Source organism: Pleurodeles waltl, chromosome 11, assembly GCF_031143425.1.
Source record: "Pleurodeles waltl isolate 20211129_DDA chromosome 11, aPleWal1.hap1.20221129, whole genome shotgun sequence".
Classification (NCBI taxonomy): Eukaryota; Metazoa; Chordata; class Amphibia; order Caudata; family Salamandridae; genus Pleurodeles; species Pleurodeles waltl.
In genome coordinates, this window is record NC_090450.1 from 337,746,136 (window position 1) to 337,762,221 (window position 16,086).

Genomic DNA, 16,086 nt, shown 5'->3' on the forward strand with positions numbered 1-16,086 from the left:
TGCTGTGAAAGGATCACCTTTGACTATAGGAGAAGCAGTCGACCACAACATTGAAAAGGAACAATTGCACTTGTTCGAAGGCTATTAAAAACAGCAAACTCAAGAGGGCCCCAATGAAAGTCGCACACCTGAACCTGGCAGCTGAAGAAAACAATCTAACTATGGAGTTAATGTACATGCGCACTTCCAACTAAAGGAGGAGTCACTATACCTCATGACTTGAAAGATTTCTTTGAACAAAAACAAGTTGTACACGTCACAGCCCAATACCAGATGGCAGGAGTATACAGCATGTGTACCCACAGCTACACATGCCATAAACAAAAGGTTTACATTTCAGAATGCAAATAAGGGATAGCAGTCTGCTTTCCCTTGCAGCTCACTATCCTAGTATTTGCAGGCAATCACATGAGGGTCAAAAATTGCCACCTTCCTAGTTAACAGTCCTTAGACAGGTTATTCTGGAGACCTCTGAGAATGGTGGTATCAAAGAGTGGACCCCCCTAATTGGTCTGAATAAGATAACTAGTGTCAACTGTATTCCCTTTATATTCATGTGTATGTAGCCATGTACCCATTGATCTTAAGTAAAATCTAATGTATTCATCATCAGAATGCATCTTCTTAAATTGAGTGCAGATGGCTCAGAGAAGGATACAGCGCTCACCTTAGCAAATTAGTCTCTAGCCAACCATTACTTGCACTCACAAAAGGTTTAGCATGCAACAGTAGGTGTTCTCGTTCTGTTTTCTAAGGGGTTTCAGAGCCACCGTCTTCAAGCTGTCAGAATGCCTAAGTAAGGTTGAGAAGCACAAGTCCTAGGGTAGGAGTCATACGTTGGCAGGCTTGGGTATGAGTCACAAATTGAGCATTGTAGTGATCCTTCTTGTTTGCTTTCATGTCAGGTCAAGTAGCAGCTTTCATTTTATTATTCTGTAATGTTTGTTTTAGTTTATTGGTCCCTGTTCTCCTCCTGTAGGGCCCACATGGCTTTCTACTGAGTTGGTATGATTTTAATTCCAGTCAGGTGATTGTTGGGGGTTGTAGGGTTCAGGTTGCCAGTGCAAATAATTCAGTAGAGAGAAGAATGCATTTCAACATGCAGGTGTTGAAACAAGACTGGCTATCATTGACCCCAATATGCGGGTAATGTCAACCGGAGTCGGTCATGGAGCAGAGGGCACTGGATGCTGTCACTACTATGCTGGTTTCAGACTTCCTGTAGGTGGATGAGTGGGGGATGGTTGAACTCTTTATGATGTTCTTAGACAGCACTATTTGCCTCCCATTCTGCTGCAACTCACAGCACGTAGGCTACATTGTATACAAACCTATGGGTTGCTCCCATGGCATGTTGATGCTTTTTTCCTTCAACTGGGACCTTAACATCTTAGCCTCTGCTATGGATGATTTCTATCATATTTTTGTTTGTTTTTATTATCCTTGCAATATTGGCGATACCATATGGGTTTACGAAAAAGTAAGACTGGCGGGGAAACGTCCCAAACAACACGTTGCCAACAATTGGGACATATCCTACACAAGTAAAACAACACTTGCAGGGACAACGCATGCCTTTTTTTCTCTGCCATAACCACACATGTGCCAAACTACGAATATGGGTGGTTAAGGTAGAGAGCTCGGGAGAGGAGAGGTAAGTGGCGAAGGGGCAGTGTTGGGGGGTAGTCTTTAGGGGTAGGGGTGAATTAAGGGCTTCGAGTGGGTGGTGGGATCAGTATTTTTTTTTTGTGGGGTGGAGGGGTTTGGGGTAGTCTAGTATTAGGGCTTAGGGTGTGGGGGTACTGGGTAGTTTATTTTCTATGGGTGGGGTGGGGGTTGAGTTTAATTTTTTAGGGCTTAGGGTGGGGTAGGGTAGTTAATTTTTTAGGGGCAGGTAAGGTTCAAGGAAGGGCAGGAGAAGAGAAGGAAGGATTGGGAGAGGACGCGGGGTTGGGGGAGTTTTTTTATTTTTATTGGAGTAGTTTCTTTTTAGGGCTTATAGTGGGTGGGGAGGTCAGGGTAATTTAGTCATTAGGGGTGGGGAATGTTTTAGGGCTCAGGGCGGGTGGGGGTGTCATGGTAGTTTAGTTTTTAGCTGCAGGTGTAGGCTTTTTTTTTTTAGGGCTTAGGGTGCGTGGGGCAATCGGTGTAGTTTAGTTATTAGGGGTGGGGGTGTCAGGGTAGTTTAGTTTTTTCAGGCAGGGGTAGGGGGTCAAGGTAGTTTGTGAAGGGCTTAGGGTGGGTAGTTTACTTATTAGGAGTGGGGGAGGGGTTTAGGGCTCAGGTTGTGTTGGTGTGTCGGGGTAGTTTACGTATTAGTGGTGGGGATAGTTTTGGGCCTCAGGGCATGTGGGGGTTTGTATGACAGAACCACACATGCCGTTTCCGCATATACCTTTGCTAAGCATGGTTTTACAACACAATTTGTTGTAAAGGCATGGGTGGTAAAGGCATGCTTGGAAAAGACACTGTCCTTTCGACCGTGTTGTTAAGGTATGTGTTGTTCCTGTATGCATGGTCCTGTCATACAACCAAGCGAGTTATCTCATTAGTGCTTGATAGCCCCAAAGCAATGATCAGAGATAGGGCAGGGAGTCCCCAATATGCTAATATTGGGTATTGGCAGGTTGGTGCTTTCAGACTTGGCACTGATCACTCATCTATGCACTTACCACAGCAATAGATGGGTCAAGTTCAGATATTTGCATTCTGCAGGGAGGGTGTTGGCAGTGAAAGCTGTCATCTGAGATCAAACCATCATCAGAGGGCTCCACTGTGGGCTGGGTGGTGTGTGGGTCCAGGTAGATTAACTGTTCACCTGCCGATGTGAAAAAGGTTAAGGAGACATTAAAGTTCAGTGCAGAGAGAATAGTATGCAACTCCAGTGAACATGAAGGTGGCACCTCATATGGCTAAAGTGAAGATGATCTAATGTACAAAGAAAGAGAGGAGGTGCTGAGACACAGCAGACTGAGTTGCTCATAAAGTTAGCAGACGACAAAAGTGCTGACAGTCCTTGAGAAACATCTTCCCACACATAACCACTGTACTCACAATGACAGCTAATTCACAGAGGAATATAGAAATGTGGAGGAGAGAATGTCATGAAACATGTACATGCAAAAGTTTGGAATGGGATCCATATAAAGGGGAAAAAAAGAAACATTAATGGAGTATGTTCCTAACAAAGCTCATGTTTAAAGGAACAGGAGCCATGAGACTACTGGCCCCAATGGTAGTAAATCACACTGAGACTCAAGTAAGTAGAGGAAGCTGACTACTAAAATTGTGAGTTATGGGTCAGTTAAGAGTGTAATTGTTGCAGGGAAATGACATTCCTATGGCAGAGAATAGACATTTAGTGGAACAGATAGTGGATCAGGACAGAGAACTAGTCAACATTGTGGGTAAGAAAAGAGCAAAGGTACTGGGCATACAGAAACACATGGTGCCATAAGAATGAAGAAACTGTCACTCAGTGGAAGTCTTATACCCTGAAGGAAGGGATGTAGTGAAAAGAAAGGAAACAGTTTCACCAGGAGCAATGGGCTTGGGAGTAAGGATAGCCAGTAAGAGTATTTGGCTTGAATGGATAGTAGGTCAGTGGAAGCTTTACGTTTAGAAAGTGGAACACTAGATGGTAGCAGTAGGGTTGAAAAAAGTCATGTGTTAACAGATAACCTGAGGAAGAGGAACAAGGAATTCAGTCGTAGCTGTAAGTCGAGTGAAGGAAATAATCATTGTCAACTTTGGGTATGAAGTAGAGGTAATCAATTAAAGTGAGAGTCCTGCGTGTACAGTGTGTGTTGGCCCTTTTGAAGTTGGAGCCACAGATAATGCAGCTGATAGACAGCCAAAGTTTATTACACAGATTAAGAGGGAACTGTGAATACAGTAGAAGTGGTGAGAAAAACAGTCAGTAATAGTCTGGGAATAATGAGGTATCTCAAGGCAAGGGTTAATATTAAAGGCACACTGGTCAGTTGAGACATAAGGGTCAACTTTTGACATGGGATTGAAGTGTGATGGTGTTAGCTGGTGGGATAAAGAACATCTGTTGTCAATGGTGTGGGAGTTGCATTATGGAGAGAAAGCTCTCCATTGAAAGCTATGGAACAGGAAGAAGGGAAAGGCAGAACAGTTAACAGAAGGAGGGCTAGGTAGCAAGAGAAATTCATCAGGAAATAGGGCCAGACAGCAGTGTTTACAGATCTAGAAGCAGACAATGGAAGCCATAGGTATGACAATCCCCGAGATATTGTTGTGAAAGGGGTGTCCATTAGTGAAAGGATAGGTCTGGTGGGAGAGACAGTCAATGGGTGCATGGGTACCAAAAAGGACTAGTAAGGACATTCCTAGGACTTGTAGAAGGAGCAGTTAGTTGCAACTACGGGTGTGAAAGAAGGACAGGCAGTAGGAGCAAGGATCTAAAAGAGAGAGCCTGATCCAAGTGTAGACAGACACTGTTTTGCAAGAAGACTACATTATTAAAGCAATAGGTGTGGCTGTTTCTTTACCTCGAAAAAAAATCGCTCTCCTTACTTACCCACATATCCAATGAAGTAGTGGGCGCTGTTGGGTTTTCCTCCAATTACTCCCAGGGACTGAGGAAGCATGAAGCAGTGCTAGAATGAGATGGAATTTAAATGGAAGTATCTGATCATGTATTCACATAATTTCATAGGGTAAGCAGGCACTCTCAGGCATGCCCGTCCAACCTCAGGATTCCTTGCTTGGCTTTATAAGCTCAAATGCACGGACTTAAACTTATGTGGAGGTGCCACCAAAGGCCCCTCTGACCATGGTCCAAGGAAGTTTCGATCTATTTATAGAAGACCATACTTTGGGTGTGTCATTACAATGGCATAAAGATGGCAGCTGAGCTAACATTCTAGAATTTTGAAGCCGGTCACCCACGAGAAGGCCTGTCTAACAAAAACCCTTAGGTTTCTCTCCTATTCTACCCTAAATGCACAGCACCATGTGATGAATTCCACTATTTCGTAGACACTTTGGATAAGGGTATGTCCTCACCCAGGTATGTGTGCAGCACTTGACATGTGCGAGCCCTGAAATAATTTTGGACACAATTCATGCATTCACCTAACGTCTCATGAAATCCCTAGTACCCATACCCACTAGGTGCAGTGTAAGGTGAATCCTTCTTACTGCCTCTGCTCTTCTGAAGCAGGCCCTGCCTGAGTGGTAGGTAGAATCCCCAGGCTCCAAGACTGATGAATTGGCAGTACAGTTGGCATCCCTCATCCCTCTACTCTTACCTGCTGTTATCGTCAACTGGTTCCTGGCTACCATCATTCCTTGGTGGTCAACGTTAGTAATGGATGGGGAATACTGCTGCACAAGCCTAACGTGATGTGTGTATAATGGCCACAGATAAGGGAAGAATCTCTCGTGTTGGCCACTTATTAAACTTGTAGATTACATAAAAATGTAATAAGCTTACATGTGAGGTCACTAGTCTTCTCCTGCAATATCTAAATTGAGCCCTGGGGACTCTGGCTCTCTTTATGTTCAGGTTTATTCAGGTTGTATTTTAGTTCAGTGGATTGGGCTGGTGAAATCGGAGTGTTATTCGGTCTCTATACTGACTTTCTGTGTCCCAAGCTCTACTAGCACAGGATACCATTGGCTACCCTCGTTTGAATCTTGAGTTTGGGCTATATAAGTACTCCTCTATACAGTCAGAATTACAAAGGCTACTCATGCTATTCCTCTGCACTTCTTACCTTTAAAGTTTCAATATATCCCTCATTGATGTCACTAAGTCCAAGGCGCAGAGGGATGAGTAGTACCAATGGCTTCCACTGCAATAAGCTGTCGGCACCATCACCTTCACAGGGATACCCATTGTAGGATGCTCCAGCAATCTCACAGAGATGGTCTTGTGCACAAAGCCTTTCTGTGGAAGGAACAGAGAAAAACTTACACACAGCAGAAAATTTACTGGAGGAGGTGCTACACAGGAAAATACATTTATGTGAGCCTGTGACTACTAACCCAAAGGCTCCTTTTCCCATTCTAAGATGCACAACAAAGGTAGGAACTCAAATGTCCTGTCTCTGGAGCTGTAAATGTTCCTAGTCCCCCTTTGTCTTTTTTTCCCCTGTCCTTCTTCCTCCTTTTTTGCCTCTCCGAAGAAGCTACCAGTGGAATGTTTAGCACTTTACAAATGACCAAGAAATAAAAAATGCACATATACAAGTTGCTGTTCCAGCTCTCCAGTGTTTCGTAAATAGATAGTATCTATTTATGGACATTTCCGTGACCACACTAATGCTATGACAGACAAAACCTTGTTGCTTTTTTTTTTTTTTACAGAATTGAGTGCAGCTATTAACGATATTGTGAAAGTATGACTAAACTGAATGTGTTGATGGTGATCAAATGTCTGAAATTATACTCTGACAAGACAGCAGCTATAACAGCTGGGTCTCTCCAACATCTGAATGTGCAGAAGAGATAGGTGGACACTGATTAATGGCAATAAACTGCTCCATTCCTGGAGCAAACTTTGTAGCACACTCTTAACTACAGCATTGATATACAGCAAATATTTGGGTCTTGCACAAGAACTGGATTAAATTACCTGTGGGTATTGTACAAGATGCTCATGGTCAACCTGCCACTTGACCACAATTCAATTCATTGGGCTGTGCTATAATGCTGCTGTGGGCCTCAGGTTGGGGGTACCGTGAACCCAACCATATATAAGCTGGTAGACTACCATCATCTCCAGTGTATTGGAAGGCCCTTTTATTTACAACTGAGCATTTGTGCTGAAAGTACAGGATTGTTTTCACCAATAAAATACCTACTTTAAAGGTGGGAATTTTGATAAATTGCCTACCAATGCCAACCAGATAGCAGAAGTGGAACCACAGCCCACCACTCCCAGATGAAGTCTTTAGACTAAATGCAGCTAATCAGTTACTCTATCTATTCTATAAACTGATTATCTTGTGGTGAGTATAATAGTTATAAAACAAACAACTTTAATGTTGCAGGTGCTCTAAAAAGCTGTAGGGAAATGAGTGAATTTAAAAACATGGGACTGATATTTTTCTAGGTGTCAAAGCAAGTGAATCTGCATACGTGAGTTCTTTGAAGTAGATCGCAGTGACTCTCCATTGAATAATCAGCCATCTCATCCATTCACATGATGTGGCTTATATTAAAGCATAAGACCAGCATTCAGAGCCCAAAAATAATTTAAAATAGTTCTTCCTTTCACATTAAGGGCTTTGATGATTTGTCTTCTATGCTCACTATTAAAGACATAAATCAACTGAAGGTCTACTCGTAGAGGGAGGATAATGTTTGTAATGACATTGTCAGGTATTTCGTAAAGTGCTCTTTATTTAGAATTGGCAACAATTTAGACTTCAGTATCAACAAACCTTTTGAATACTGCTAAAAGACGTACTCAATAACAAGTTAGTTTTTCCGAGAGTTTATTGAACACTGGAATCCCCCAACTGCCAACTGGAACATTTCCAGCAGACAAACATATAAACATTCCAATTACAAATGATGAAATAACTCATACAGAAAGGAAACTGATGCACACCATTCTGACCAAACGGCTAATGGAAAACATAAAACAAAAAAACCTTCAAAACAACTTATATCCAGCATTCTCAAAAGACTACACTTCGTAATTCACTTTGATAACACAATCTTTACTCCTCTCACCATCACCTTTCACTACCACTTGCTTAAACCCAACCACTGTCACTCTGAGAGAACTTGACCACACTTACCACCCACCTTCCACACCCGCGTGCTTCAACCCAGCTTTCATCATGTAGGGAGCTTGGGCTCTCCCTTCCCTATAAAACCCAACTTACTCAAATGATCCAAAGCCCCAACAATCAACTTCAACTAATTCACTTCTCCATTTTGCTAACCATACCACCTTTTGTATGCCTTTTATTATTAATCGTACACTTAAACTTATGCAGATCCACAAATGCCAACTTCAAGTCCCACCCACGCTAGACACAGCTGTGTACCTTTGCATTATAAAAATAAAAAGGGCACATTTTGTGACACTTTGAGGTATTTGCCTGTATGCCCCAAGACATTTCTCAAATTCCTTAAACCACAATAGGTGGTCCCTCAAAGTCACCTGCACATCATCCATGACCAACCTATTAACTCTCCTTATAGGTCAATTGACATTTGGGTTATATTATGTAATTAGACAATGGCAGTATCCTCACCAGACAAAAGCTCTGTCATCTTCTTTGAACACAACTGCACCACAATATCCATATTATTTTTTCCAATACCTGCATCACATCAAGGATTGTTAGAGACAAAATCAATATCAATAATTTTTACAAAGAAACCACAATGCCCACAACATACCTGTAATTTCTACCCAAATATTCTGATTGTCCAAATTATCCCAAGGAACCTATTTCCACACTTTACTGGGAATCAGAACTGGAACTAGCAGTGCCCTTGCTGCCTCCAAGCCTTTGCCACTGTCATGTCACATATGTAGACACCATTTTCTCAGTCATTCTATCTATTCCTGTTCTCCTTAAACTAACTGGTGGTATTAATCTACCATTCTTCCAAATACTATTGCCATCTTCATACAACTCATCATAGACAATCATAACATTCATTACTAAGCTCACCAAGCTTGGCAATCATTCACTGCATATCTCTCCTTCACAGCACCCAACTCTAGATTCTGAATATTTGTTTCCAACCAGTTGTGTTTTAATGCAGCGCCACCAACTACACTTTTCTGCCCAATTTCACATCAGTCACCTCCTCAGAAACTTCAACGTCCTTCAGTATACTTCCTCGACAAACAATCTGCACCCACACGCTGTCATCCTGTCAAATGTTCCACTTTGAAATTATATACTTACAACATTAGGATCTATACTGTCCTTGGTGAAGCATTCACAGACACTTTGTCCGATAACAGCTGAACCAAAGGTCTATTGTCTGTCTGTCTGTAACACATAAGATATTCCCCACAAAAAATGCCTAAGATGATTTGAAGCCCATAAACAAGACAATGCCTCATGTTGCACAACACAATTCTTTTGTTCCACTTCATTCAGAGAACAAGATGCAAACACCAAATTCAGCTCTTTGCCCCCTTGGACCCGATTTAACATTCCTCGTAAACCTTTTCCATTGGCGTCCACATTAAAAGTTTTACTTTTCACATCTAGTATATACAGCGAAGGTGTCGTGCTAATGGCAATTTGTAATGACTCAAAAGAATCCTGACACTCATGAGACCAATTATATTCACTCTTCTTTTAGAAGCATACACGTTTTACTCATCCTTTTTTGAGCAATGTGGAACACATTTTGCATAGTATTCAATAAGGCCATGGACAACCTCAGTAATACCTTGTTGCATGACGCTAGGATATTTTTCATTGCTTATATCAATGCGTCATGTGGTTTATTTCCATCCTTGTTACTGATAACCAAGGTACATTACAAAATTCACCTAAATTTTCCACTTTGATCTCTCAACTGTCAGACCCTGTTCCTTCAATACTGCCTTTACTCGAATGAATAATTCATCAGGTGCTTTCAACATTTCTTTTGCACCAGTATCATTCTGAATGCACATAATTCCCTTTATTCATCCAAGCAGTCCATCATTTGCTGCAAATCAGCTCATGGAGATGGTAACCCAAACAGCATTTGGGTGTATTCATCAATGGAGGAATGAAACAGACTGTGTTCAGACGTCTCGTCCAAATTCATTTGGTGATACGCTGATTACAAGTCAGTAACACTTAACTATTGTGATTTCCCCTTAGTCATCAACATCTCCAAATCACTAAGCTCACATCCCTCAGGTCAACACACTTTCTTTACAGATTGTCAGCTTTTCTTACAAGAACAAAATTATTCAACCACTCTGATGCTTGCACATGCTTTATCACCCTATTACACAAAAAGTGATCCACCTGTTTTTTTAGTTGATCCATCACTCACATTATGCACAACAGGGTTCACCTCTTTTTTCAATACCATCTTTGAATCCTTTCAACTTTTCAAATTTGTCACTGAAGACCTTGGGATACAACTTCACTTTGGTTTCAATCTCAATGCCCTCAAATATTTGCACGATTGGTCCCAAAATTGCCGGTGTCAAAGCAGCTCCTATTGTTGTTTAATGCCACCATCTCAACAATGTATTTCCTTTCTAATCGATGTCGATTTTTAATACAGTTTCCCATTTTTAAATCTTATCTATCCTGCTCACCTTAGAACTCCACAGCAGTACAGGCATAAAACCATACCCAGCAGGAAGGATACTGGATGGTTTACAATTCAGACAAATCTCCCTTTCATTGTATTTGTGTATACTTCTGGAATTAAATTATATATGGTGATCCAGAGTCAGCCTTGACTTGCACATGCACACTATTGATCTCCAACTTACAACATGGTGGGAGAATCACTACTTTGACCACCTGCAAACCATCATCCATTGCCTTCAGGTTAGGCTGGCACTACAGAAATATCATATACAGCATACATAAAACAGACAATACAGCACCTCTCACCACATTTACCATAACAGATTCCTCCTTCAATTCTTCATCCCCACATTTTATTTGTTTAATTTCCTACTTACAATTCCTACCTGCAGGCACTTAGGGCCATATGTACGAACACATTTTCCCATAGACACAGAATGGGAAAGACTGCTTGCTACATCTGGCCCATAGTTTCCACACCTAATACACATTCCTTTAACACCTGCACTACCTGCTCATACCAACTTGCAAGTTTTGACTGCACATTTTGACTGTTTTGTTGTAATTTCCACTATCATTTCTCCCATCTTTCTGCTTAGCATACTTTTGGTAAGGGTGCTCACCTCCTCAGACTGATTTTCGCTTAATATCTTGGCCAATAGTAATAGATTCTTTCTGATGGCATCTGGGGGAGTAGCCAGTGGTCCTAACAACTACTGCATGCTATCCCCATCGTCTTCCCAAAGAGGGGAGACATTGAGGCTAGAAAAAGGGCAGTGATTAGGAGGAGACACCAAGAGTAGTCCAAGATGCTATCTCCCTAAACCCTACTGGCATGCCAGCTCCCTCTTACGCCAAACCTTATGTTCCAGGGTGACTGTTTCAAAGAATCACCGCAATACGCATGAGGCAAATAGTTTTTTGTCCTTCCCGAAACCCTTGGCAATAGAATGCATTCCCCACAAGTGTCCTGTCCAGAACACCAATAAAGACATATGCTGCTCAGAATTGGTAGCGTAGGCCAGAGGAGCTGAAATAGGCTGGGCGAAGTGGCACTAACAGTGCTTGTGCATCTCCTGAGAGAGATAAACACCCCCACTGGTCTCACCAGAAATATATTTCTTTTACTGCACAAAGTGGCTGGTCAAAACCACAAGAAAGGGAGAAAACACATAAGAGGTTTGAGAGACCATAGGGACCCTCTGCAGCATAGGTCACTTCGAGCTTGCTCTAAGGAAGTCTGCTTCCTCTGGATGCCTCATGGCCCTTTGGACATGCTACTTCTACTCCTGAACAGTCTCTCCTTTTGTAGGGTCAGGCACAGGCCTTCCCTCTGTCAGGGCCCATGCTGGTTTCTAGGTACTCAGGCAGACCCTCAGCTCATCCAGCAAAAATTACAGACGATTTCCCGGCACCTTTAGGAGACTGGCTGTCAGACAAGCTGGTCAAACAGCAGTCCGCGTACTGTGCAGAGCACTTTCTTCCTTGGTCTTGAAGGACTTGGAAGTAAAACTAAGGGGGATGGTTTGGGTGCCACTGTCATACACCTGTTCTAGAAAGGGTATGCAGATTCACTGTATTAGGCCTAGGTGGACTGGCTCTTTTTTCCATTGTGCTTCTCAGGGTGCATCTAGACACAGCCTTTGGATAAAGTGATGCTTGTCACAGCAGGTAGTATTGGGGTTGTCACCCCACTGGGCCACCCAAAACACAGGCATAATGAAGGGTGTAGTGTCTGCACTTGGCTGTTGACAATCTCTCCGAAGCAATTATCAAGGTTAAACAAAAGAGCAGGACTGAACTAGAAACTTCCTTAACTAGCATAAAAGAAGCTACAGTCTTAGACCTCATCCCTACCATCAACCAAATTACAAGGCACGGGAAGAACTAATCAGGAGCCCCTTGTTAACCAAAGTCCTAATGGGATTTCTAAAGTTAGCCCTCTTTATGTCCTTCTCATTTCAGTAACTGGCTCTCCAACCTCCAGTCACTGGAATTCAAGCAATACTCTTCCACTCTCTGGGGAAGCTGTCCTCATCTGCCATGTTGTGCTATAACATGCCAGGGGTGGCATAGAAAATAGATTCCACTGGCCTCACTATTCACGCTCACTCACAAACAGAGTCATCTTACTGCACAAACTTCCTAGTATTGCACCCATGAAGGAGCCAGTGGGACATTAAACTTGGTTTACTGATTCTAGCAATTATGATCATCACAAGAATGGCAAGATTGAGAATGTTGAACCGGGTGTTCTGGGAAAATTCCTAGACACACTCAGTGACTACTTTTTGAAGGTAGCCTAAACCACGAAGACCTCATCTCCAGGGAGAAGTTGCCTTCCATCTCATATCCAACCAACTTAAAACCACCAAGATATGCATGTGGCCACTGGCTCTGGCTGCAGGAGAGCCGACAGGGATGGACTAATCCAGACAGTTTAAAGTCTGGCTGCCTACCAAGATAAATCAACATCTACCCTGTACTAGGGCTCAAATTTGCAGAATAGTGAAAATAAAAAAAACATGCTGATCTACCTTCAATAAATGTCGCTATTCCAAGGCATGGGCAGGCTCTGGGGTCATTCTCCTGTTCTGTGAAATACACTTGATGAGCAAAATACTGTGACCTGACTATAACTCGGATATTGGTCGATGCTGGGAAAAACTGTTCTACAAGACAGAGACTCTGCTCTAAGTTGCACCTTGGACTACTGTTACAGGTCTTTTTGACTGTCTCTGGTCAAGGGTATTGTCAGTAGTGCTCAGAAAACCATTTCACTTATGCATACACATGGGCTCCCAGTAACAGTTTTGTAAATCACATTAATGTTGGTATGACTGATACCCAAACTCATAGTGCTACAATTTCCAAGTGGGATGTTTTTGCATGTTTCCTTGTAAACATGGCCGAGTAGGTCCTCCTTAGTCCTCAGGCAAGTTCAGGTATAGGCCAAATTACCATCTTGAGTAGAAAGAACAACAGAGCTGTGACTCATCCATCTCCACAACATACCTCCAACCAGAGATGGACAAGAACACATTTATATTTTTGTTATTTTTAAAGAATTAATTAAAATATTAAAGAAGACATGTAAAAGCTTAATTGGAGATATAAAAATTATGGTGTTTAATATACAGGTAGAACATATTAATAATATAAAAATTAGCACCAAAATTGTGCCATAAATAAGAGCTTCCCAGATGACACACCTTCATACCCGTTTATTGTTCATATATTTCCAGTCTGCTGCCTGCCCTAGTGGACGCCCGTCCTCATCTCCCTTATGTTATTGTACTCAAAATATTCTCACACAACCTTGATGCAGACTGTCTGTTGTAAGTTTTCTCCCAAGAATGTCCGAAGATCCCACTCACCTATAGAGGCTTGCGAACATGCTTTGTATCTTTTAGCCTTGTTTTGAGAAAACGTAACTCCATAATCTTGATGCAAGGTGAAAACAGAAGCGTGTGACCTCCCCTGCTTATTTATCCCTTGTATATTCATTAACGCTACTGTGCTTTTTTCTAAATATCACACTTCATAAATCTATAACATATGAGCTAGAAATACACTTTATAATGAAAAGAATAGTAAAACACTATCATACTGTAAATTCACAGAAATGAAATATCACACAGCGGCTATACATTTATAACATGGAGTTGGGCATTGGACGAGTTCCAAGCTGACCACCAGGGAACGGACATAAAAGAAAGGAGTGAGCAATCCACCGGAAAATGGTCGAGGATGTCCTGGAAAAAGAGAAAAGAAAACATCTGGGTAGCTTGGAAAAAACAATGATGGAAGAGAATGGTGAGGCTGGCTTTGGGGAAGGTGGCAATGGAGTGCGAGGAAGACCAGAAAGTAGCAGATGGCTGAACAGTGGAGTTGATCTGAGAGAAAGAAGAACAAGGAGGAATCCAGGATGATGAAGTGCTGGCAGGACCAGCACCTCGACCTGTGAGTTGGGAGCACACTAGGATCTGGGAAGAGAACCAGATCAGAAACATCTCCCAGAACTGAAGGGGGAAGACACAGACCGCATACTGCGTTATGAATCCAGCAGCCTGAGGTAAAGAGGTGATTTATTTCTCGCAGCCATGGTCCTGGAGGAGGACTGTGATCACATGCAAGTGGTACAATAATTTATTCTGAATTGGTGGCACTAGAAATGCAAATAATCACTACTTAGCACTAAAAACAACACCCTGTTTGGGTTAAAGTTTAGGTAAGAGCTGAAGTGATGGTGAGGGGATATTACCAGGCAGTACGGTTAGCAAGGGGGAAATAGTAAAACAGATATTTTCTGAATCATTCTTTGGAGTGAGTAAGAAGCAATCTTCCAAGGAAAAGTGGGCAATGAAGAAACCAGAAGAAAGTTCTCACATGGTCAGGACGTTTGTGGGAGACAGTATAAGTGATTGTAAAAAAAATCAGTCTGCCAAGCTGTAAATTTTGACATTACTTTCTGAACATTGTTTGTTATTTTACCTAATAAAAATCCAGAGAAAAACTAGACTATCTCCTCTCCTGACTTCATATCCTGTCACAACATTCTAAATGTATGTGAGGCTTTAGGCAAGGATGAGTCTGAGAAGCAAAATATGAGTAAGCTTAGAGACAGAACATAAAACACCAGGGTCTAGCAGTAGGGAATTCGACACTAGTTTATCTAGTTTTCATCTGTTGCGCAGGCCTGAAGAGCGCTGGCTTGTGATGCATCAATGAAGCCCTAGGTAACAGCAGTTACTCTAGGAACAAGTAAGCAAATTATTGACAAACTTCCTCCTTCGCAAGACCCCGACCTCTATCGATAACTGGTGTTTTTTTTTACCATGATCAGATTCTCTCTCTCAAAGCAGTTGGTATTCATTGGCCAGACCCTTAATTAACAGCAATGCTGGATACAAAATAGCATATCCCAGAGTGCGTGTCACATTTACCCTACTTCACCAGCCTCATCAAATCAATCTCAAGTGCTGATCTTTTTAGCAGCTGAACATCTCTGACGAATTACAACACACAGACACAGATATTATCTACCTCGGGGATACCCAACCTATCCCATGACCACCATCAACAACAGACCGTTGAGAATTATTTCTCTGATAGTGAGTTGACCGGCTAATCATGTCAAGCGGAATGCACTTATAAGACTCTTAGGGCCAGATGTAGAACGCGTTTTTTCATGGCGCAAACTGCGAAAATCGCAGTTTGCGCCATGCAAAATGCACATCGCGATGCACATTCCCATTTTGCGAGTCGGTACTGACTCGCAAAATGGAAAGGCGACTTGCAAATAGGAAGGGGTGTTCCCTTCCTATTTGCGACTCGCACCGCGATGCAGAATTGTTTTGTGACCGCAAACACGGTCGCCAAGCAATTCGCAGTTACCACCAGTGTCACACTGGTGGTAACCCATTCGCAAAAGGGATAGGGGTCCCCATGGGACCCCTTCCCCTTTGTGAATGTCGCTATTAATGTTTTTTCGGAGCAGGCAGTGGTCCAATGGACCACTGCCTACTCTGAAAAAACGAAACCAAATGGTTTCGTTCTTTTTTTGTATTGCAACTTGTTTTCCTTCAAGGAAAACGGGCTGCAATACAAAAAAAAAACTGCTTTATTTAAAAAGCAGTCACAGACATGGAGGTCTGCTGTCTCCAGCAGGCCACCATCACTGTGAGTGCAGGGAATCTCAATGGGGTCGCAAAATGCTACTCACCTCATTAATATTAATGAAGTGGGTCTTTGCGACCCCATTGAGATTCGCAGAAGTTGTCTGAGACACCATTCTGCATACGATTTAGCG

At 42.3% G+C, this 16,086-nt stretch overlaps 1 protein-coding gene across 2 annotated transcripts in view; it reads right to left on the reverse strand.

The window, feature by feature from the left end:
- ATG4B (autophagy related 4B cysteine peptidase) overlaps positions 1–16,086 on the reverse strand; it is a 483,533-nt gene that overhangs the window by 139,134 nt on the left and 328,313 nt on the right. For both annotated transcript variants that reach the window (XM_069213627.1, XM_069213626.1), the window contains 3 exons: positions 5,748–5,920; positions 4,547–4,625; positions 2,673–2,818 (listed from right to left, as the gene is read on the reverse strand). In XM_069213627.1, coding sequence (XP_069069728.1) covers positions 2,673–2,818; positions 4,547–4,625; positions 5,748–5,920 — 398 coding nt within the window. The remainder of the gene's footprint in view (positions 1–2,672; positions 2,819–4,546; positions 4,626–5,747; positions 5,921–16,086) is intronic.